At 46.4% G+C, this 24569-nt stretch overlaps 1 protein-coding gene across 2 annotated transcripts in view; it reads left to right on the forward strand.

The window, feature by feature from the left end:
* Window positions 1–24569, forward strand: part of LOC137344376 (sphingomyelin phosphodiesterase 2-like) — a 45248-nt gene that overhangs the window by 18164 nt on the left and 2515 nt on the right. Inside the window, exons 1-10 of one of the 2 annotated variants that reach the window (XM_068007269.1) lie at window positions 1605–1725; window positions 2687–2770; window positions 7229–7325; window positions 11423–11499; window positions 14210–14303; window positions 15022–15111; window positions 15459–15541; window positions 15628–15760; window positions 21426–21530; window positions 21641–21797. In XM_068007269.1, coding sequence (XP_067863370.1) covers window positions 2721–2770; window positions 7229–7325; window positions 11423–11499; window positions 14210–14303; window positions 15022–15111; window positions 15459–15541; window positions 15628–15760; window positions 21426–21530; window positions 21641–21797 — 886 coding nt within the window. In that variant the 5' untranslated portion in view covers window positions 1605–1725; window positions 2687–2720. Of the gene's footprint in view, window positions 1–1604; window positions 1726–2686; window positions 2771–7228; window positions 7326–11422; window positions 11500–14209; window positions 14304–15021; window positions 15112–15458; window positions 15542–15627; window positions 15761–21425; window positions 21531–21640; window positions 21798–24569 lie in introns of those variants that run through there. The other variant, XM_068007268.1, reaches the window with a different exon arrangement.

The following is a 24569-nucleotide window of genomic DNA, read 5'->3' on the forward strand; positions in this document are numbered from 1 at the left end:
ACCCCTCAAATAATGAAGCAGTCCGAGCCCGCATGCAGCAAGAACTGGACAACATCCAGGCTTGGGCTGATAAGTGGCAAGTAACATTCGCGCCAGACAAGTGCCAGGCAATGACCATCTCCAACAAGAGAGAGTCTAACCACCTCCCCTTGACATTCAATGGCATTACCATCACTAAATCCTCCACCATCAACATCCTGGGGGTCACCATTGACCAGAAACTTAACTGGACCAGCCTTATAAATACTGTGGCTACGAGAGCAGGTCAGAGGCTGGGTATTCTGCAGCGAATAACTCACCTGCTGACTCCCCAAAGCCTTTCCACCATCTACAAGGCATAAGTCAGGAGTGTGATGGAATACTCTCCACTTGCCTGGATGAGTGCAGCTCCAACAACACTCAAGAAGCTCAACACCATCCAGGACAAAGCAGCCCGCTTGATTGGCACCCCATCCACCACCCTAAACATTCACTCCCTTCACCACTGGCGCACTGTGGCTGCAGTGTGTACCATCCACAGGATGCACTGCTGCAACTCACCAAGGCTTCTTCGACAGCACCTCCCAAACCCGCGACCTCTACCACCTAGAAGGACAAGAGCAGCAGGCACATGGGAACAAAACCACCTGCACGTTCCCCTCCAAGTCACACACCATCCCGACTTGGAAATATATCGCCGTTCCTTCATTGTCACTGGGTCAAAATCCTGGAACTCCCTTCCTAACAGCACTGTGGGAGAACCTTCACCACACGGACTGCAGCGGTTCAAGAAGGCGGCTCACCACCACCTTCTCAAGGGCAATTAGGGATGGGCAATAAATGCCAGCCTCGCCAGCGACGCCCACATCCCATGAACGAATAATAAAAAAATAATGTTAGCCTAGATTATGGGCTCAACTCCTGGGGTGGGGCTTGAAATCACGACTTTCTGACATGGAGGCAAGGTGCTGTAAAAGCCAGAGATTTATAGAGGAAAGGATGGATGTTTGGGACTGATTATCGGACAGTAATTAAAAATGAAGCTTGTTGAAATTTCCGCTGTGATATCACCCCAGAGTTAAAGAAAGAACTTGCATTTATATAGTGCCTTTTCATGACCTCAGGATATCCCAAAGTGTTTTTCAGCCAATGAAGTACCTTATTTATCTAGTGTCTTATTACAGACTGTTAGGCCCATGAGTTTATTCTGACTCTTGTGCCAAATTTAAGGCTCGACTTCATGGACTGATAATTGACGCTGTCCTTCGATTGTTGGGGAGATTGTTGCAAAAGCTGATTTTTGTCCGGATGATTTTATCTTCTGAATTATCAGTGTGTTCCGGTTTTTAAGCAGGCAGTGTTACCTTTCCCGTTGTGTGTGAGTGGGGTCCTGTAGCTGAGTGCGACTCACTGCAGAGAAGGTGATGGATTGTTTGATCAGGAGCTCCTGGCTGACAGTTGACTGAAGCGTGTAGGTTTCCTGTGTATTTCTGCTTGTGAAGCACTGTGTGTTAAAAGGGGAAGTGAAATCACACTGGCGCATCACATGACACTAAACATTATAATGAAATGGATCAGAGAGGGACAGCTGTTTGTGCCTAGTTGTTCCAAATTTCTTGGGGGTCTAATCTCTACCTGTACTGCTCGTTTGTCCCCAATTTGCATATTTTGCTTACATCCCATTACTGCAACATTAATTCATTTTGTGAAGTTCTGAGACTTTCAACCACACGAGCCACTAAAAATGTAAGTCTTCATTTTCTTTTGTACTTTTTAAAAACTGCTGCTTAAAGATGATGTGGGGATGAGTCATTTTGTGTGGCACTCCAAGGTAATGGCGATTTTGGACGTCAAGCAGAGCTGATCTCACTTAACGAAGAATCGGTAAACCTGACCGTGCGAAGGACTTGCGCCCGATGTACCCGAGATGGTCCTTCCAGCTCTTGCATATTGCTGGGCAGAGTTACCCACTGTGAGGGAGTTCCACTAATGTTGGCAGCACTGATCGTTTTGAACCGGGCGGCAGAATAATATTGGGAGGAGGTGCTGGGTGCCCCTCACTCGAGGGGGACCAATGATCCATCTGCTTTAAATGGTGTTGCCACACTGGGGCCGGGCGCAGGCTTGAGTCGGTTACCGACTTGAAGCAGGGAGCCGCCAAGAGGAGACTGTGGGAACGGGCACCAGCTTCCGATCCGGAATGTAGAGTCGGGAAGAGGAGACCTCGTAGGGAGACGCAAGTTTAAGTCAGTTCTTGATCGGAAACGCAGGGAGTTTCCCAGGAGGAAATGGGCATCTCCTGTGGCAGACAGAGGAAGGAAGATCGGGGTGGGGGGTGAGGGGTCGTCATACCTGTGTGGTCTCTTGAGCCTCCTGGGCATATTGGTGGCACTTGTGAGCCCACCCACTGAGCTCTCGGCATTGGGAAAGGACGGGGCCAGAAAAGCAGATATAACAGCAACATATAAAAGGGGAATCTTACCCCAAATACTTTAGGGGGTGTGGTGGGGGAGGGGCAAACATGTTTATTAAAAAAAAAATTGTGTCCTTTTCCACTTGAGCATTTTAAATAGTGAGGGAAAAAAGCAGGTTGCAGTGGGTAAGCTGTCTTGGATTTATTTCATTGCAAGGCCCATCCTACTTGCTGCGTCAGATAGACAGAGGCCATATGCTGCCGAAATTTAACATTTTTTCTTTTTTTTTTAAGTGCCTGTGGAGTTTGACCTTATTAACCTGTCACCATGCCTGAGGCACCTGCTGTAAGGTTCAGAGTGTTCACTCTCAATTGCTGGTAAGTCTTGACGTTTTACAGCTGTTTTGTGCAGAGCAGATCGAGGTTCAGATTACAGCTTTTTAATGGGTCTCGACCCTTCCCCCACTGAATCTGCCCCGGGGACTCCCCTGCTTCAGTCTCGCTGCAAAGTCTATTCAAACAGTGCCTGCCATCCCACTCACTGCAGTGTTGCTTATATAAAGGCACTTTGTTGGAACCCTTAAGATCATTGGCAAAAGAACGAGAAGAGAGATGAGAATTTTTTTTTTACACAGCGAGTGTTAATGATCTGGAACGCACTGCCGAAAAGGTGGCGGAAGCAGATTCAATAATAACTTTCAAAAGGGAATTGGATAAATACTTGAAAATGAAAAGTTTGCAGGTCTATGGGGAAAGAGCGGGGGAGTGGGACTAATTGGATAGCTCTTTCAAAGAGCCGGCACAGGCACAATGGGCCGAATGGCCTCCTTCTATTGTTCGAGATTGGGTAAACCTAATGGTTGTCACAAAAGGATCTTTTTATTGTAGTGTGTTTTTTCCCCTGTGTTTTAAGTTTGTTATATAATCCTTTGAATTAGTCGGTGGCTGGATTGATTTGATCTGCCACTCGGATTCAGAATGACGCTGGTCACTGCTTTACTCTTGCTTCCTCACTCGTGCTCAACTACGCCAGCCCAAGTCGTTGATCTTCATGTGTCAGCCTGGACTGCAATTCTTGGTAGGATATCCAACTGTGGGGGGCATCACAGTCAAACCAGATCCTGCCCCCTCACGATGTCGGCATGTACCATTTTCAGCAGGAGACACTGGATAGCAGTTAGGAGCAGGAACTCTTGCTGAAGCTATTTTTTTTTCTCCCCCTTCTCTTTTTGCTGCTCTTCACCACCTTCCTTCCAGTTTAAGGGGTGCTGAGGCCAGTGATAATGCCTCTGCTGCTGCTTGGCTGAGATCTATATATTCCCAACAGCAGCAACAACCCAGAGCTGGCAGGCTAGGAATTAAAACCTAGAGACACCTGGAGTAGCAGGTCTGCCCAGGGTGAATCTGCCCCCTCTTTCCCCCCCCCCCCCCCCACCCCCCCCCAGGGGAGGGGAGACACGTGGGCGCCACTGCTGTAACCCAGCACACCACCCACTTCCTATTACTCCCACTTTGCAAGCTTTATGTAAAAGATTTCTTAAACCGCAGCAATGACGATAGTGTGTACTTATGTAGAATGAAACAGACAGAAGGAGGCCATTCAGCCCACCGTGCCTGTGCCGGCTCTTTGAAAGAGCTATCCAATTAATCCCACTCCCCCCTGCTCTTTCCCCATAGCCCTGTAACTTTTTCCCCTTCAAGTATTTATCCAATTCCCTTTTGAAAGTTAATATTGAATCTGCTTCCACCGCCCTTTCAGGCAGTGCATTCCAGATCATAAACAACTCGCTGCATGAAAAAAATTTCTCATCTCCCACCTGGTTCTTTTGCCGATCACCTTAAACCCGCATCTTCTGGTTATCGACCCTTCTGCCAGTGGAAACAGAGTGGATGAAAAACTATCAAAACCCCTCATAATTTTGAACACCTCTATTAAATCTCCCCTTAACCTTAAGGAGAACAATCCAGCTTCTCTTTATATAAAGAAAAAAGCAAAATGAAGCAACTCTCGTTGGACTAGAGCCTCGGGAGAGTCATCAATGACTTCAGGTTACCCAAAGATGGAAGAGCTCGCTTTATTGCTGTTAGTAGAGGAGTTGATTCGCTTGTCCTTTTAGATAAATGATTAACGACAGATAACTGGAGCAGAGCTGTGACTGAGCCTGCGCTGTACTGGCAATATCCTTGTGACGACAGCAGGCAAGGAATACACCAAGACAGCAAGGGAAAGGCAAAAAGCAACACGCCAAGCGGAAAATGAAACCAGCACAAGAGACTGAGGTCACAAATACGAGGGAAAGGACAGTTGGACATATGAGTGAGAGAGAGCGTTTCTGATAAAGGGTATAATCCAGGAGGGGTATTGGCGTAGGTGAGGCTGAGATCTAAAGACTTAAATATCATCAAGGGTTACGGAACCAAGGCAGGCAGATGGACTGAAGATACAGATCAGCTATGATCTAATTAAATGGCGGAACAGGCTCGAGGGGCTGAATGGCCTACTCCTGTTCCTATTACAAACATTTAAGGAGTAAGTGCACAGTTCCCCTACTAATTGTGTTAATGTTAATGCGCTGTGATTCCTATTTGTGTTATAGCATTATTATAGGCTGCTTCTATTTATTAATAATTATTGCATGTAATTTATGGATATAATTCTACATTGTAGCTCCCATTAAATTCACTGCCAGGTTTGATACTGAGCCGTACAGACCAGGGAGATCCCTGGTTCAATTCCTTGTCTGCGCTGATCTCTCTCAGGGTTGTTACAAGCTGGTAGCCCAGCGGTGAAGGATAGGATACTGGAGCCTGGTCTTCAGTTGCTTCCAACCCTTTATTCACAGTGATCCACATTACCCACTCCAAACCCTAGATCAGCTCTCTTTTATAAATGGATACAAGAGAGTCCCAATTGATATCCACCACCTGAATACAATTAACACTAATTGATATAAATCACATGGATGCAATTAACAATGGTGGCAGTAAGGGTGCAACAGTTGGCTTCAGCGCCCCTGGGCTAGGGAGGAAAATAGTCAGGCCCAGTTCCTACTGTTGGGGAGGTGTTGGGAGAGGAGAACGTAAGGCTCAGCTATGGTCTGCTCAATGGTGGAAAAGCCTGCTATCATTCTCTGGGCTCTCACACATGGTGAATGGTCACTTGGTAAGATAATGGAGGATGACCAGGGGACTAGCATGAGTTGGTACTTTTGGGGGAAGAGGAAGAGTTCCTGTGTCTAACTTTAGTGTTTGAAGGTATTTACTTTCATTTTCTATTTCCCCCGTTACTTTTAAACTCCCCTTACTCCCAAACTATGGCTGAGGAGTTGGGTGGGTGGCCTGCTCAGAGGGCTTCACCAGTGCATCTCTGAAACAGATAGGTGTACAGGACTGGCCCACAGACAAATCCCCCATTCGTTCTCTAACCACCCACCCACCGCCCCGCCTCCGTTTGGTGATTTGCTACAGTGACATAGTGGAGGTTTGGAACTGGAGTCTGGGTCCTGAGCTCCCGCACTGTGCGTTCATACTCCAGTGTATGGAGTCCCACCCTCTCATCAACAACAACTTGCATTGATATAGCGCCTTTAATGTCGTAAAACATCCCAAGAGGCTTCACAGGAGCGTTATCAAACAAAATTTGACACCAAACCATATAAGGAGATATTAAGGCAACTTGGTCAAAGAGATCAGTTTTAAGGAGTGTCTTAAAGGAGAGAGGCGGAGAGGTTTAGGGAGGGAATTCCAGAGCTTAGGGCATAGGTGGCTGAACTCCTCTGTACTATTTAATATGCTGCAAGGCATTGGTCAACACAGTCCACTGTAAATAACCAATCAAATGTATGTTCCTGCTACTGTGCAAAGTTATATTGTTTCCACTCTTTACACTTGTGCAGGAAGATCATTTAAGTAGAGAAAAAATCCATTGTGTACCAGAAGGGTGTGGTTGTGATCTTGGAGTAATAGCCCAGAGTGCTTATACAGGAACAGGAGAATGTACAGGAGCAAAAGGGTTCATTGTGATCCAACTAGTCAGTCCCAAAGTTTAAAAACTTGCCCATCCAAAGTTGGAAACATACCGTACACTGCTCTCGTTCTCTCTCCTACCCCCGATCACTTTCTCTGCAAAATATCTGTCCAGCTCCCTCTTTAATTTGCCAACACTCAACAACCCACCTGAGCAGCCTGTTCCATATATTCACCACGTGGGAAATAGTCAAATCGGAATTTTCTGTTCTCTTTCTCTCTTCAGAGCTCGAGTCTCAGCCCTTTGTTGTGGAGTTTGAGATTGCCAAACATTATGGTGGTTTTATTTACTTACAAATAAAACCGATTAGAATCTTGAGTACCTCAATAAACTGTGAATGTTGAGCTTCCTCAGGCTATTGGCCTAAATGCCTGAAAGCCATGACATCTACACTCCTGACTTAAACAACTGGTTAGAGCCAACAAGGAAGAGAAAAGGATGTTACAGCTAATGTTCCCTTTACTGAAATTGTTTTGCCTTTAAAGGTGACAATAGGGAGACTTCATCTCCCCTTCTCTGGGGAACTGTCAATGATGAGACTACCTTCCCCCACATGAGGGGGGACTCTGGGAGGCCCAGTCAGCTCCCCCTGGGAAAGCCTGCAGTCCTGGTACCATGCCACTAGCTTCTGTATTTAACCTTCCTATTGCACGTATTTCACAATAGCCTACTTGTACACGTTACAAAAACCGCACAAAGCTGCTGCTATGCTGATGTACGAGTCTTCACGCAGCAGCTCTTGTTGTAGACACAAATACACAGCGACCGGCCTCTCACTGCCTCTCTCTCTCTCTCTCTCTCTGTTACAGGGGAATTCGTTATCTCAGCAAGTGCTGCAGGGAGCGCTATGAAATGATCGTCCAGTTACTGAGTCAGGAGAAGTACAATGTGGTCTTGCTGCAGGAGGTAGGTTCAGTCTCCCCAGTGATACCGTCCCTGTTGTAATTTGTCTGCCATTCTGGTTTAAGGTCAGGTCTTTTTAAGCCCTTTGTGGGGATGGATATATAGTCAATGTGAGAGATAAGGAGACAAAATTGAAACAAAGAGACAACCCAAATACCTCTCTCGGGGTCATTGCCTGGGTGTTATTAGGATCTCTGTGTCATGATGTCACACAATGACTGGATGAGGGAGAAGACCACCAGTAAATGAGCAATGGGAGGCCTTCAAAGAGGAGATAGTTCGAGTACAGACTAGACATTCCCAAAAGGGGGAAAGGAAGGGCATCCAAAGCTCCTTGGATGACTAAAGATAGAGATTTGAGTGAAACAGAAAAAGGAGGCTTATGATAAATGTCAGGTTCATAATAGAGTAGAGAACCAAGCTGAATCCAGAAAGTACAGTGAACAACTGAAAAAGGAAATGAGTGGGGAAGGGAGAGTATGGGAATAGATTAGCACCTAACATAAAAGGGAACACAAGTCTTTTATAAACATAAAAGGGTAGTCAAAAGAAGGGTGAGGCCGATTAGCGGCTAAAAAGGAGATCTCCTTGTGGAGGCAGAGGTTTTGGCTGAGGTACTAAATGAGTAATCTGCTTCTGCCTTCACTAGAGAAGAGGATGCTGCCATTGTAGCAGTAAAGGAGGAGGGAGTAAAGAAATTGAATAGGATTAAAATAGATAAAGAAGAGATACATATAAGATTTGTATTCAAAATAGAAAAGTCACCCGGTCCGGATAGGATGCATCCTAGGTTGCTGAGGGAAGTAAGGGTGGAAATTGCGGAGGCTCTGGCCACAATCTTCCAATCTTCCTTAGATATAGGGACGGTATCAGAGGATTGCAAATGTTATACCCCTGTTCAAAAAGGGGGAGAATGATAAACCCGGCAGCTACAGGCCAGTCAGACTAACGGGGAAATTTTTAGACACAATAATCTGGGACAAAATTAATTGGCACTTGGAAAAATATGGATTAATAAATGAAAGTCAGCACAGATTTATTGAAGGAAAATCTTGTTTTACTAACCTGATTGAGTTCTTTGATGAAATAACGGAGAGGGTTGATGAGGGTAGTGCGGCTGATGTTGTCTATGTGGACTTTCAAAAGGCGTTTGATAAATTACCACAAAATAAACTTGTTAGCAAAATTCACGCCCATGGGATTAAAGGGACAGTGGCTGCGAGGATACAAAATTGGCTCAGGGACAGAAAGCAGAGAGTAGTGGTGAATGGTTGTTTTTGAAGGTGGCAGGAGAAGTTGAGAAGGGTGTTAAAATGGCATACGAAATCCATGGCTTTATAAATAGAGGCATAGAGTACAAAAGCAGGGAAGTTATGCTAAACCTTTTATAAAACACTCATTAGGCCCCAGCTGGAGTATTGTTATTCGATTCTGGGCACCACACTTTAGGAAGGATGTCAAGGCCTTAGGGAGGGTGCAGAAGAGATTTACTAGAATGGTACCAGGGATGAGGGACTTCAGTTATGTGAAGAGACTGGAGAAGCTGGGGTTGTTCTCCTTAGAACAGAGAAGATTAAAGGAAGATTTAATAGAGGTGTTCAAAATCGTGGAGTTTTGATAGAGTAAATAAGGAGAAACTGTTTCCAGTGGCAAAGGGATTGATAACCAGAGGATACAGATTTAAGATAATTGACAAAAGAGCCAGAGGCGACCTGAGGAAATTACTTTTTTAACGCAGCGAGTTGTTATGATCTGGAATGCACTGCCTGAAGGGGTGGTGGAAGCAGATTGAATAGTAACTTTCAAAAATACTTGAAGGGGTAAAAAAGAGTAGGGGAGTGGGACTAATTGGATTGCTCATTCAAAGAGCCGGCACAGGCACGATGGACCGAATGGCCGCCTCCTTTGCTGTATCATTCTATGATTCTATGAAATCAAAGTGGCAAATTTTATTTGGTGAGAATCGACCTTTGACCTTACGTGAAATTGCAAAAACATCACTAAATTACAAAGTGTGTTCCCCGAATTGCACTCTTTTGAGCCTTATCTAATCAGGTTCACCTCCAACGTGCTGTATCAGGGAAGTAATAGTTTGCAGTTTCCTGTCAGTAATGCTGGTGTGATACTATCACGAGAATCACTCTGGTTGTACGGTCCTCACCGGCTACACCGCCCACACTTATGCTGGGCAACTGCCTGTACCGGGCAATTAACCATAACCGTAGGAGTCAGTTACAAAGGCTCTGCTTACAACATATTAAACGTGCCGGCTATTTCGGGCAATTGAATAAACTCTTTGTTAAAGTGAGATTACCTTAATTACCTCTTTACCTGCTGTTTTAATAGCTTTGATCGTTAATTTATTCTTTTCAACCTATAACTTTAACACGTCAAACAACCGTCTAACACGTATAGCGGGAGAACCGCATTAACACCAACGCACCCACTATAAGAGGCGGGGACTGTACTGGAAGATCTCCCATGGCATTGCTCACGGTGAGGCAGCACAATACACTTTTATAACAATAGGAGTGTCGTCCACAATACGTGACAGGGAAAGGTAGGAATTAAGTGAGACACTCATATGAAGTGCGTGCTACTTGCAAGACTTTTAATATATTATAGAGATGTGTGCTTGTCCTGAAGTTCAGCTGGCTTTCTAATAACAACTTGCATTTGTGTAGTGACTTTAACGTAGTAAAACGTCCCAAGGTGTTTAAATCCTAATACCACTTTACTTCTGATGTGGAGATGCCGGTGATGGACTGGGGTGGACAAATGTAAGGAATCTTACAACACCAGGTTATAGTCCAACAGTTTTATTTGAAAATTACAAGCTTTCGGAGGTTTTCTCCTTCGTCAGGTCTCCTTCGTCACACCTGACGAAGGAGAAAAGCCTCCGAAAGCTTGTGATTTTCAAATAAAACTGTTGGACTATAACCTGGTGTTGTAAGATTCCTTACACTTTACTTCTGGTCACTTGTAACCAGTTAATAACCATCCATGGCAAGGGTAAAATCCTGAAACGCTATCTTAGGTTCACAGATGTTGCCTCACCTTGGTTGATAGCACTCCTGCTTTTGGTTGAGGGTTGAGAGTTTGAGTCCCATGCCAGGACTTGAGTGCAGAACATAGGCTGACACTCCAGTGCAGCACTGAGGGAGTACCTCATGGTTTCGGAGGTGCTATACTTCACATGAGAGGTTAACCCAAGCTCAGGTCCCCATATAACCCACTTCGAGTGAGAGGCTCCAGGCAGCAATTATGTCTCCCAGCATATTTGGGGGGAGGGAGCCTATAGTGGGTAGTCCTGTGTGTTTCCTAACTGCCAGTACAAGGGCAGCGGCATCTGGACAAGACCCTGAGCAGAGAGCCTGCAGTGGGCAGTCCTCTTTGTCTCCTAACTGCCAGTATAAGGGCGGTGGCAGCTGAGAATAGGCTCTGAATCTGCTTCCAATTGGCTACAGACATGAGGCTAGGTGACTGAAGAAAGTGGATTAAAAATTACAGACCAGGAAACTTTTTCTTAAAGTTGTATCTACACAGCACCTTATCACCTTTCTCAGAATGTCTCAAAGCACTTCATTTATCTCATTGCTGTTTGTGGGACCTTGCTGTGTGCAAATTGGCTACTGCATTTCCTACATTAGAAGGAATGACTACATCTCAAAAGTACCTAATTGGCTGTAAAGCGCTTTGGGGTATCCTGAGATTGTGAAATGCACTATATAAATGCAAGTCTGTCTTTTTTAACCAACTGAACCAATCTACGCTCAAACCCCCTGTTCTCCATTTCAGCGATAAAAGCGGAGGAAAAAAGAGCAAAATTCAAAGACCGAGAAGGTGATTTTAAACCCCAAGAACGGGTGGGTTGGGGGCGGGTGGGAGTTGAAAATAGTTGTTTTTTGGGTCGCGACCGTAACCCGGCTTTATTTCCGTGTTTAACGTCGGCGCGGAAAAGAACAGGCTTCCCACTGGGAACGCAAAGTCCGAAAATTTTGCTGTTGCGACCGACAGAAACAAATTATTTTCAACTCCCACCCACCCCCAACCCACCTGTTCTTGTGGTTTAAAATCACTGAGTGTTTTTTGTTTTGCAGGTGTGGAGTGAGCAGGATTACCACTTCCTGAGAAGCAAGTTGACAAATACCCAGCCGTATTCAGTGTATTTCAGAAGGTACGAGACTATATCTGTTACAAAAAGAGATTCACAAACAAGCCCATCTTCTGCTTTTGTGAAGGGCACAGCTAGACCAGCAAATACAGGACAACTTGGAAATTGTGCAATGCACACAGCCAGATGAGCACACAGCATGACCAGGCAACTCAATGTACTAGTCTGAACCAGTCAAAACGTCTTTTTTTTAAAGCCCGATCATCGAATGCTTGCCTCTCATCAAGGGGTATTTGCGTGAAATGGGTTGTATTGTAGGAAGGGCAGTGGTGAATGGTGGGAATGGGCAGCAGGTTATTTTGCCTTTCATGTGCTGACAGGACCTTCTGTGCATTTCTGGTGTTTTCTGTTTGTTGCAATGTCTGATTCCAGCCACAGTGAAGTACAAGAGAAGTCGATACAGGGAATGGCGCGCGGCATTGAACCAAAACTTCTGCACTTTGTGGCTTAGTAGATAAGGTTTACCAATAAACTGTACTCTTATCCACTTTGGGGTCATTTGTACTATAAGTCTACCATCATGGTGTTTCCTGTGAGCCTGTCGCTTGGTTATGGTGTCTAGTATGGTGAGGCTAAGGTTACCAGTGTAGAATGTAAGTTTAGGGTGAGTGACCGTGCTACTCTGTGACGCACTAGTTTGACACTGAGGGGTACTGCATCCAATCGTGGGCCACTGTACTCACAGAAGATGTAACAATAGTGGAAAGGGCTCAAAGACAGCAAGGATGCAGGATGGTTCCTTGTAACAATGAAAGGAAAACACAATTCTTATTTGTTCTCGGGATATGTCTGATGCTGCAAGGCCAGCATTTCCTGCCCATCCCCAGTTGCCCTGAGAAGGCGGTAGTGGTGGTGGGCCTTCTTGATCCGCTGCAGTCCGTGTGGTGAAGGTGCACCCGCAATGGTGAGGGGCAGGGAATTCCAGGATTCTGACCCAGGGATGATGAAGGAATGGCAATATATGTCCAAGTCAAGATGGTGTGTGATTTGGAGGGGAACTTGTAGACGAAGGTGCTCCTATGACATTGCTGCTCTAGTCCTTCTCGGTGGTAGAGGTTGTGAGGCGAGGAGGTGCTGTTGAAGTAAATTTGGCCAGTTGCTGCAGTGCATCCTGTAGATAGAACATACCATACCCTCAGTGTGCTGGTGGTACAGAGGATGGGTACTGAGTTCAATAACAGGGACATTGATCGAGTGGACTACTCCTGGATGGTGTCGAGCTGCTTCAGTTTTGTTACAGCTGCGCTGGATCAGAGGAGAGGTAATTATTCCGTCACACTCCCGACTTGAGATTTGTAGATGGTGGAGAGACTTTGAGGGATTAGAAGGTGATCCACTTGATGCAGAATACCCATCTTCTGGCCTGCTGTAGTTGATATGGCTGGTCCAGTTGAGCATCTGGTCAGTGGTGACTGGATGTTGGTGATGGTGCACTCGGCAATGGTGGTCCAATTGAATCTGGCCACGGGGAGATTGTTGGAGATGGTCACTGTCTGCCCCTTATGCAGCAGAAATTTTACCTGCCCAAGTCCGAATGTTCTCCAAGGCCTCCTGTAGGCTGGCATGGGATGTTTCATCATCGAAGGAGTTCGAATGAAGCTGAACACTGTGTAGAATCATCGGATAAATGCCAGTGTCATAGTTTTAAAAAGAATTTGTTCTTGGGATGTCGGTGACTTTGCCAAGGCCACGTTTATTGCCCACCCCTAGCTGCCTTGAGACGGCGGTGGTGGGCTTTCTACTTGACTGTAGTAGTCCTTGTGAGCATAGTGCTTCCACAATGGTGTTAGATAGGGAATTCCAAGATTCTGACCCAGCGGTAATGAAGGAATGGAGATGTATGCCCAAGTCAGGATGGTGTGACTTGGAGGTGATGGTGTTCCCACAATATTGCTGTTCTTCTGAATTGTAGAGGTCGCAGAGAAGGGAGGTGCCATTGAAGTAACCTTGGTGCAACCTTTAAATTGTACATACTGCAGCCACGTTGTACCAGAGGAGGTGGGGGTGAATATTGATATTGAGAGGAGCACTGATTGAGCAAACCGCTGTGACCCTGATGGTGTTGAGTTTCTTGTGTTGTTGCAGCCGTGTCCGTGCAGACTAGTGATGAGTGTTTCATCACATTCCTGACTTGAGCCTTGTAGATGGTGGAGAGACTTTGAGGAGTCAGGAGGTGAGCCACTTCATGCAGAATACCCAGCCTCTGCCTTGCTCCATGTTGTTGATATGGTTGATCCAATTAGGCTTCTGTTCAGTGGTGACATTGGGAATTTGGTGATGGGGAACTTTGCAATGATGGTGCTGCTGAAGGTCAGGGGGAGATGCAGGGGCTTCCTCTTGTTGAACTGCAGCTTAAAGGAGCACTATCTTTCTCCCAGTAAAAGCCGCTTTGGCAACTAACTGCTTCAAAAAGGAGCTGGGGATATCTTTCTGATTTGGTCCGGGATGGGTGGTTATAGCAGTGATAGACTAAGATCAAATGCTCCTTGGGACACAGTTGGCACAGGGGACCGCAGGGAGGTGAGAGACAGTCAGAGATTCTAGGGTGCGGTAGATGGGCAGAATGGTGTTTTCCGTTCCTGTATGTGTCTGTTTTATTTATCAGAAGTGAAGACAGTCTTATTCAGAAATGAGTGTAATAGCTGATGTAAATGGGTCTGTCCGACCACTGACCTTAAACCATTTTGAATGTGTTTTGCTGGCTCTCTTTCAGCGGGGCTATAGGAAGTGGACTGTGTGTCTTCTCCCGATACAGAATAACTGACTCCTTCCTCTACCGCTACTCCCTGAATGGATACCCTTATAAGGTACAGTAGATGTGTTTGGGACAAGAGTTTAATGGTCAAATTAAAAGAAAACTCATCAACAGAATCTTGCTTCTTGGTTAGTCCTTCCAGTTTATCCAACGCTCTTTAGCACTTGGGTTATAAAGCTTCCTGATGGCTCAGCTGGTAGCAAGGACACACAGTCAGGAAGATCCCAGATTTGATCCTTGGTCTGTGCTGATTTCAGCCTGGATGACGGTAGAATCGCTGTAGCTACCGCCATCCAGGACCCCCAACCAACGTCAGCTCCCCCGGATTAGGGAGGGGAAGATATCGGGCCAAGGTTCACGCTCCTGATCGCTGTCCAGCGATCCGTGTTGGAATGTCGATGTTTGGATATTATTGGAGGACAGCATGTGGCTCCCCTCCTCCCCCATTGGTCAAATAGCCTGCCCAGGCTCACACTGTGAGCACTTGGGCAACATGCTGGCATGTGACTGGTTTCCATGGAATTGTAACCCGGGAGGAGAGAAAACTAACAGAAAAGGGCAGATCAAAGAAAAAAACCTCAGTGCCCCAAACAGTTTACCTGTTTGTCCAAGGAATTGTACTGACTGCAGAGAGTGGGTTGGGGCTTTAACCAATGTGTTGCTCCTTGGGCTGTAATCCTTGGCAGACCAAGGCCTCAGCTTCAGTCCGTGTGTTTACAGTGCAATGTCGCTCTGATAGAAAAGTAACCCATAATTCTGCTGTCTTCTAGTTGCACCATGGCGACTGGTTTGGCGGGAAATCTGTCGGCTTGGTTATTCTGAACATACAAGGCATCATCATCCATGTTTACGTCACGCACGTAAGTGGCAGCTGAGAATTCAGGCTGGCTGTATGTCCGTGAGAATGGGAACATGAATACATGCACACTGGCTTGCTCTCTCTATGCATGAATTCACGGCCGGCTGTCTGTCTGTCATTCTCTCACTTGTTATCACGCATGTGCCTCCCTTGCATTCTCGGGCCTGCCTCTCGCACGCGCCCTGTCTCGCGCGCCCGCTCTCTCACATCATGCATCCCTGCAAACTTGGTTCGAAACGTTTTGCCCTTGGCATTTCCTGTGCTTCTGGATGTGAAATGTTGAAGTGGGCTTAAAGCAGAACTGCCTGAATTCAGGTCCAAACTTGGCTCTCGTCTCCTCTCCTGCAGCTTCACGCGGAGTACTGCAGGGAAAAGGACGATTACCTCCCCCACCGTCTGCTGCAGGCCTGGGAGTTGGGACAGTTTATACGGTAAGAACTGCGCAAAGCCCACGCGGCTGATCCGTGCTAGAAAGACTAAAGAGCCCTTTCAACATTGAGACCTTTTTGTTCGACAGTCATACAGGCAAAACGGCTGATGTCACGATTCTGGGTGGCGATTTGAACATGCATCCCAGTGACCTGGGGAACCGACTGCTACAGTGCTATACGGGGATGAAGGATTCGTTCTTGGAGACTGCAAAATTTGAGGTAAGTTTTTGTTGGAAATCCTAATGGCATGCGGCCCAGAATACTGAGGGAAGTCAGAGAGGAAATAGCAGAGCCTCTGGTCGCAGGCCCACTGAGTACTTTTTAATAAATTCTCTTTGATACTAAGCTGGAGTTGTACTCCTAGGTCCTGAGGGAGTAGCTCCTCCAGGGGTCTCACTTCACTTCTCCCCCATGTTGGCTCCAGACCCAAAGTGCAACTTCAGCCTTTCAAGTGGTGCTAAAGCTGTAATGTGAACACCCAAAGTCAGTCTGTCTGGCTCGGTGGGTCTACTACATGGCGGGCAGGTAGGCAGCACTGCCGCCAGTGCCCATTTAGCCCATCACAGCAAAGTGTGAGAGGGTGCCCAGGCAGGACATCCTCATCTGACCTTCCGTGTGGGGCTCGACAAAGCCAATTGGACTTGCATCTTGCCATTCAAAGGCTATTCTGCCTTAGATTTTCATTTTATATAGCGCATTTTACGACCTCAGGATGTCCTAAATAGGCAATGAAGTACTTCCAAGTACTTTCATCCACCCCCTAAATATTCACTCCCTTCACCATCGGTGCACTGTGGCTGCAGTGTGTACCATCCACAGGATGCACTGCAGCAACTCACCAAGGCTTCTTCGACAGCACCTCCCAAACCCGCAACCTCTACCACCTAGAAGGACAAGAGCAGCAGGCACATGGGAACACCACCACCTGCACGTTCCCCTCCAAGTCACACACCATCCCGACTTGGAAATATATCGCCGTTCCTTCATCGTCACTGGGTCAAAATCCTGGAACTCCCTTCCTAACAACACTGAGAGAACCTTCACCACACGGACTGCAGCGGTTCAAGAAGCAGCTCACCACCACCTTCTCAAGGGCAATTAGGGATGGGCAATAAATGCCGACCTCGCCAGCGACGCCCACATCCCATGAACAAAAAAAAGTGTAGTCACAGTTGTAACGTAGGAAATGTGGCAGCCAATTTGCGCACAGCAAGATCCCACAAACAGCAATGAGATAATGACCAGATAATCTATTTGTGATGTTGGTTGTGGGATAAATATTGGCCAGGACACCAGGGAGAACTCCCCTGCTCTTCTTCGAAATAGCATTATGGGACCTTTTGCTTCCACCTGAGTAGGGCAGACGAGGCTTCGGTTGGACGTCTCATCCGAACGACAGCACTTCTGACAGTGCAGCACTCCCTCAGTCCTGCACTGGAGTGTCAGCCTGGATTTTGTGCTCGAGCCCCTGGAGTGAGACTTGAACCCACAACCTTCTGACTCAGAGGCGAGAGTGCTACCCACTGAGCCACTGCTGACACGTTCTGTAATCCTTAGTGTCATGAAAAACTTCCCCGGCTCAGAATGGCACTGATGGAAGCCTGGGAGCAGGGCAAACTGGCAGTCAGTGACTGATACGGAATTTAGAAGGGCAAAAAGAATTCACACTGGCTTTTAAAATGTGGAATATTACTAAAGATTTTATCTGTTGGGAGAATTTTGCCCCCCTCCTGCTCAACTTGCTCGACTCCTGAATGGTGAGGAGCTGCAGAACGTCCTGTGTGCAGAGGACACTACTTTGTGATGTTACGTTGGAGGTTAATTTATTTGTGGTCGTTTGTCCTGTCAGGCGGCTGAACTGGTTTATTTATTTATTTATTTACTACCTTGCTGTACCGTCACATGATGCGCATAAAATAGCTGTTTGCAAGCAACAGGCCAACAGCTGCTTATCGTCTCCAATACAGTGCCGCACTGAGACTACAAAATGCTGGAAACGCTCAGCAGGTCAGGCAGCATCTGTATAAAGAAAGAAGAAATGTCGGCGTTTTAGAGTTCTGACGAAGCACTGTGCCTGAAATGTCGACAGGTTTCCTTTCTTTAAACTCGCTGAGTGTTTCCAGCATTTTCTGGTTTCGTTTCAGATTTCCAGCATCCGCAGTATTTTGTTTTGTTTTTTTTTCGCTGTACTGGCTGTTCTCTGTTACACACTGGAATTAATCACTTCAAAGCTTTGTTATTATGGGCTGTTTGGCTGTCTGCCAGGTGCAGTGTTGTAAGAGTGGGTGTGGGTACAGTAATCTCCGAATGCATCATGAATTAATTAGGAGGATTTCTTCTGGTGATCTGTCTGGATCAGGATAATTAATTAGGAGGATTCCTTCTGGTGATCTGTCTGGATCAGGATAATTAATTAGGAGGATTCCTTCTGGTGATCTGTCTGGATCAGGATCATTAATTAGGAGGATTCCTTCTGGTGATCTGTCTGGATCAGGATCATTAATTAGGAGGATTCCTTCTGGTGATCTGTCTGGATCAGGATCATTAATTAGGAGGATTCCTTCTGGTGATCTGTCTGGATCAGGATCATTAATTAGGAGGATTCCTTCTGGTGATCTGTCTGGATCAGGATCATTAATTAGGAGGATTCCTTCTGGTGATCTGTCTGGATCAGGATCATTAATTAGGAGGATTCCTTCTGGTCATCTGTCTGGATCAGGATCATTAATTAGGATTCCCTTTGGTCATCTGTCTGGATCAGGATCATTAATTAGGATTCCTTCTGGTGATCTGTCTGGATCAGGATCATTAATTAGGAGGATTCCTTCTGGTCACCTGTCTGGATCAGGATCTTTGCACAAATAGAGTAAGCAGTTTGTTGCAAGGTTGTACTTGCAGCTGTTGTTCTGGCCTGGGCTGCCCCCTGAGTTGTTTGGGGAGGGGAATGTCCATACAGACGAGTAATGTGTAAATGTCGTTGCTGATCTGCACAAGTTGATTTAAGGCTCTTGCTGGCAGAGGAAAATGACAGCTCTGGCAGCAAGCAGGACCAGTGACAGCCACTTGTCAGCTGTGGCTGATTGTAGGCGCTCTCGTCTCTGAGTCAGGAATTCCCTCCCTAAGCCCCTCTACCTCCCTCTCCTCCAATAAGACGCTTTTTAAAACCCACCTCTGATCAAGCTGTCCTAATATCTCCTTACGTGGCTCGGTGTCAAATTTTGTCTGCTCCTGTGAAGTGCCTTGGGATGTTTTACTATGTTAAAGGCGCTATATAAATGCAAGTTGTTGTTGAGTCAGAAGGTCGTGGGTTCAAGGCCCACTCCAGAGACCCGAGCGCATAATCTAGGCTGACACTCCAGTGCACTACTGAGGGAGTGCTGCACTGTCGGAGGTGCACTTTGGGATGTGACGTTAAACCGAGGCCCCGTCTGCCCCCTCAGGCGAATGTAAAAGATCCCATGCCGTTATTTTGAAGAAGAGCAGGTGAGTTCTCCCCGGTGACCTGACCAATTATTTATCCCTCGACCAACATCACTAAAACATTAACTGGTCATTTATCTCATTGCTGTTTGTGGGAGATTACTGTGTGCAAATTGGCTGTCGCCTTTCCTACATTACAACAGTGACTACACTTAAAAAAAAGTACATCATTGGCTGTAAAGCGCTTTGGAACGTCCTGAGATCGTGAAAGGCGCTATAGAAATGCAAGTCTTGCTTTTCTTTCGTTCTTTTTAAATCTGGTTGCTGATCTGTACATGTGGTTTAAGAGCTCTCGCTGCCAGAGGAAAATGACACATCTGACAGCAAGCAGGGCCTGTGACAACCGTTTGCCTCGGCCTTTGCGAGACTTTACCTCTGGGGACAGGGGTTTAAACCCCTCTTTGAGGTGGAGTCCCCTGCCTCAAGCGCGCGTAATATAAATCGGGGTGTTATTCGGCTGGGAACGGGCCTCCCTCTCCTAGAAGCAGATTTATTATAATGGAGGAGCTAGCTGACGGCAGAGAACTCGACAGGCCACAAAATGGCAGCGTCGTAGGCCCATGAAAATCTGGGCCTGTGAATCTGCCATTGGACCAGTCAGCCCTTGTGCCTGAAGCTAAACATGGGAGGGGGGCGGCCTCGAGCACCAGCCTCAACAGTCAGGTCTCATCTGGGAGTCCTTTAGCTCTCTGCAGAAGCCAGCTGCCGATAGCCAGTCTAAGCAGCTGCTCCCCTGCAACGGGAACAAAAGAAAAGGCAAAGAGGGGAAAAAGCAGAGACTGGAGTCTCTGAGCTGTTAAAGTAGTTTATAGCTTTGGGTTGCTAACATGCCCTCGTCCTGGTGAGCAGTAAGGGGGAGCCCCCGAGATCCTGGAGTGTTTCGTCTGCTATTCTGTAGACGTCCTAAGGTCTGTACCGCTCTGCAGTTGCTGTTTAGTTGGTCTGACCTTGCTGTCAATTTTAATGTATGGATGAAAGCATTGTGTAGCAGTACTTCAGTCAGGTTTCAAAGATTTCACGATCCACAAGAGCAAGTTCTTCAGATGAACCCCAAGATTGGATAGTTGCCAGTAGCTCGCTGGCAGCCACCCATCGAATCCACTTATATTAAATATTAATACTAGTTAAAGGGGATTAATGCTTTGTTGATGAAAATTCTGTTCATTCATTGCCAGCTGCAGTGCAGTACCTCAGCACGGGTCACGTGATGTTCAGGGTACGTTGATGAGTTAACAAAAACGTTCCCTATCCTCAGCACAATATATTGTAATACATTCACAAAGCAAAATTACTGCAGATGTTGGAAAGCTGGAACAAATACAAGGGAATGCTGGAAACATTCAGCTGGCCTGGCAGATTCCATGGAGGGAAGGGAGGAGTTGGCATTTTTGGGTGGGATCCTTATGTCAAAATCTCTGTTTTGATAAAAGTTCCCATGAAATGTCAACTTGTCTCTTCTCCCCACAGATGCTGCCAGACCTGAGTTCCCTGACATTGTAATACATGTCGGCTAATGGGCACTTTGATAATGGGAACACGCAGTTAAAGGGGACACCTCGTTTCATTCCCACACATTCTACTAGTTCCTAATCATAGCGATTGAGGCCCCATTTTAAAGTAACTGAATGCCGATTAATCTTTCCATTGTCCTTTCTTTGTCTTTCAATTTTTTTCTTTAAAGTAGTGACTGACGATGAGATCACTGCTGGAGCGTGGCTTGAGGGAGTTACTGAGCTTGACCCGTCTGTAGACGCTAAACCAACACGCACAGTTGAAATGCTTCCAAGTTGATGACTCTTTACCTCTTGCTGATGATAACAACCCCTTCCTGCTGCAGGTTCAGCAACTCCTACAAGCCAGTTTACTTATAGCAACGTAATTGATGTATGCACTTCGTCCCGGTCTTTCACTTCCCCTCGCCCCTCTCCTGAAGGTGTGTGGTTCTGTGTACACTGGGGTGCTTGCCAGCATTTCACCTAAAGAGTGAGCCCGGAGTGTGTCTGTCTGTGTGTGTCTCAGTCAGTCGGCTATTCTACCACAGGAGGCATCACGTTCAAGCCCAACACTGCCCCTTTATTCAATGTCCAGACACCAGCCCTTCCAGAGGGGGTTGCCGGATACTGATAAGGAGCTGGAACCCTGGCCTATTTGTTTTCTTCTCCCAGCCAAGGGATGTTGAGGCCTCTTGTAGTCCCTCCCTTCTCCTCAGAGGTTTGCTGTTGAAACGCAAATATTTAAGAAAGGCAGGGACACACGGAAGGTAATTTTAGTTCCTTTTAATATTTCTAAAGGGATGCTGATGACATCAAAGCTATACTGGGAGAACTTGAAGGATGGTTTTACTCAGCATGGTTAGGGGTCCCTTTAAGGATTTTCTAATATAACCTCATTGTCTGCCCCACAGGGCTGTGAAGGTGGGTGTACTCTGCTGTCTCAGAATTGCTTTGCCTCAGTCAGTGACTCGCAATCGTTCCCTTCAGGCATTCGCATTGACTACGTTCTCTACAAGGTAAGGGGCTGGATTCAACAGCACTTCACTGAATCAAATGGGGGGACGATATGAGTTCGGAGATGTGAGGTGTAGGAGCGATTAAGTAATGCGTGTTTGGGAATCCCTAGGGTTCGAGGGGCTTCCCTGTGAAGTGTGAGCACCTGACGACAACAAGTGGTACAGCGCCTGGGAAAAACATTCCATATTCGGACCATGAAGCGGTGTGCGCCACACTGAGTGTCCAGAAAGAAGGCAATGCTGTCAGCGGGATGATACACAGTGAAGGTAAGTCACATCCCTGCTTCACTGCACTCACAAAGCTGTATTTTAGACCTTAGTGGGCTCGTGTTGAGATTGAACAGGCTGTGGCTCTTTTCTCTAGAAAAGAGAAGACTTAAAGTCGACCTGATAGAGGTCTTTAAAATTATGAAGGAGTTCAACAGGATAAACGTAGAGAAGATGTCTCCACTTGTGGGGGAGTCCAAAACAATGGGCCATAAATATAAGATGATCACTAATAAATCCAATAAGAAATTCAGGAGAAACTTCTTTACTCAGAGTGGTGAGAATGTGGAACTTGCTACCGCATGGAGTGGTTGAGGCGAGAAGCACAAATGATTTAAGGGGAAGCTGGATAAACCCATGAGGGAGAAAGGAATAGAAGAATATGTTGAGAGGGTTAGATGAAGTAGAGTGAGAGGAGTGTGGAGCATAAACACCAGCATAGACCTGTTGGGCCGAATGGCCTGTTTCTGTGCTGTACATTCTATGTGTTCTTATTCGATTAAACATTTGGTATAATTAGCCCAACATGGAGAATAGAAATTTAGCTGCAGAAACGGAAGTACTTTTAAGCCAAAGTAGTGTGAAAGTTTTATGGTCTTGGTACGTTCTGGTATTTTTGGTCTGCTGATTTGTCAGCTGAAGTTGTGGTGACTTAAAGCAACTCCCCCCCCCCCCCCCCCCCCCCAAGGCTGCACTGGTTAATGCACTGAATCGCTGAGTCACACAGACCCTGGAAGGTCCCGGGTTCAGTATCCAGTCTGTGCTGAGCCGTAGCCAGGGCAACAGTTTGAGCTCTGAAATTGGTCTCTGTGCCCTAGCGACAGGGAGGGGAGAAATGCCCAGGGTTCCCCTTTCCTGTGTGTGGGCGCGTGCGCGTGTGTGGGCGCGTGCGCGTGTGTGGGCGCGTGCGCGTGTGTGGGCGCGTGCGCGTGTGTGGGCGCGTGCGCGTGTGTGGGCGCGTGCGCGTGTGTGGGCGCGTGCGCGTGTGTGGGCGCGCGCGCGTGTGTGTGCGCGCGCAGGATCGGTCTCTGTTGTGATGGCCTCAAAGTTGAATAGTTCACTGATGACTTGTCTAGGCTCGCACAAGAGAAATGGTACCAAAGGCTGAATAATCATGCCCTTGCAGGAGTCAGTGTTTTCAGCAGCGGAAAACATTTTGTGGGAAAAGAAAGGAGAGAACATAGGGAAGCACGGGAGCACCATTAGAAGAAGCCTGGGGGATGTAAGAAGGAATGTCATTTTATGAACCCCCCCCCCCCGCTACAGTGGTTATATAGAATTAAATAGAATCTACAGCACAGAAACAGGCCACTCGGCCCAACTGGTCAATGCCGGTGTTTATGCTCCACACGAGCCACCTCCCACCCCTCTCCATCTAACAGTATCAGCATAAACACCGGCATAGACCTGACGGGCCGAATGGCCTGTTTCCGCTGTAAAATTCTATTTAATTCTATGTGTTCGATTAAAAGTTTGGTATAATTGGTCCAACATGGAGTATAGAAACTTAGCTGCAGAATCGGAATTGCTTTTAAAGCCCCCCTTGTCTCGTGTTTATCTGGCCTCCCCTTAAATGCATCTACGCTAATGATAGTGAGTTCAACATTCTAACCACTCTCTGGGTAAAGAAGTTTCTCCTGAATTCCCTATTGGATTTATTAGTGACTATTTTATATTTATGGCCCCTAGTTTTGGTCTCCCCCACATGTGGAAACATTTTCTCTACATCTACCCTATCAAACCCTTTCATAACCCTGAAGACCACTATCAGCACCACCCCCCCCCTCCGCACCCAAACCTTCCCTTTTCTAGAGAAGTGTCCCAGCCCGTTCAATCTTTCCTGATAAGTATAACCCCTCAGTTCTGGTATCATCCTGTAAATCTTTTTTGCACCTTCTCCAGTGTCTCTATATCCCTTTTATAATATGGACAACTGTGCACAATTGCGCAAGTGTGGTCTAATCAAAATTCTATACAGGTTTAACGTAGCTTCTCTGCTTTTCATTTCTGTTCCTCTAGAAATGAACCGCAGTGCTTTGTTCACTTTTTTTAATGGCCTTATTAAGCTGCATTGCTACTTTTAATAATTTGTGTATCTGTACCCCCCAGACCCTTTTGCTCCTCAACCCCATTTAGACTCTTATTATCCAAGCAGTGTGTGGCCTCCTTAATTCTTCCTACCAAAATGTAACACTTATCTATATTGAAATTCATTTGCCAATTACCCACCCATTCTGCAAATTTTTTAATGTCTGGTTCTGTGGGAAAATGCACTGCTTGGTAGGACGCTACACCATGGAGCGTAGGAAGGTATCAAGCTTGATCCCTGGTCTGTGCTAAGTTAGCCGATCTCATCTGAACAGCAGTAGCTGTGCTACAATTGGCATCAGTACCCCCTCGGCTAGAGAAAGGCCAGAGATCCTGCTCCTGGTCGCTATCCAGACAGAGAGGTGGCCGGATCGCTTGGTTGAAGAGATGAGTTTTAAGCAAGCTTTTCAAGAGAAAGGGAATCGTCAAAGAATGAAGGGAGACGTTAGGAGAAACTTTTTTTTTTAAACAGCTGTTAATTGTATGATTTATATCAATTAGTGTTAATTGTATTCAGGTGGTGGGTATCAATTGGAGACTCTTGTCTCCTTTTTCTAGGCGAGCTTAGCTAAGGTGTGGTGTGTATGTATGTGGAATCTCTGAATAAAGGTTTGGAAGCAACTAAAGACCAGGCTCTAGCATCCCATCCTTCGCCACATGACTATCCAATTTTAACAGAAAGGG

The sequence above is a fragment of the Heptranchias perlo genome, chromosome 27 (genome assembly GCF_035084215.1).
Source record: "Heptranchias perlo isolate sHepPer1 chromosome 27, sHepPer1.hap1, whole genome shotgun sequence".
Classification (NCBI taxonomy): Eukaryota; Metazoa; Chordata; class Chondrichthyes; order Hexanchiformes; family Hexanchidae; genus Heptranchias; species Heptranchias perlo.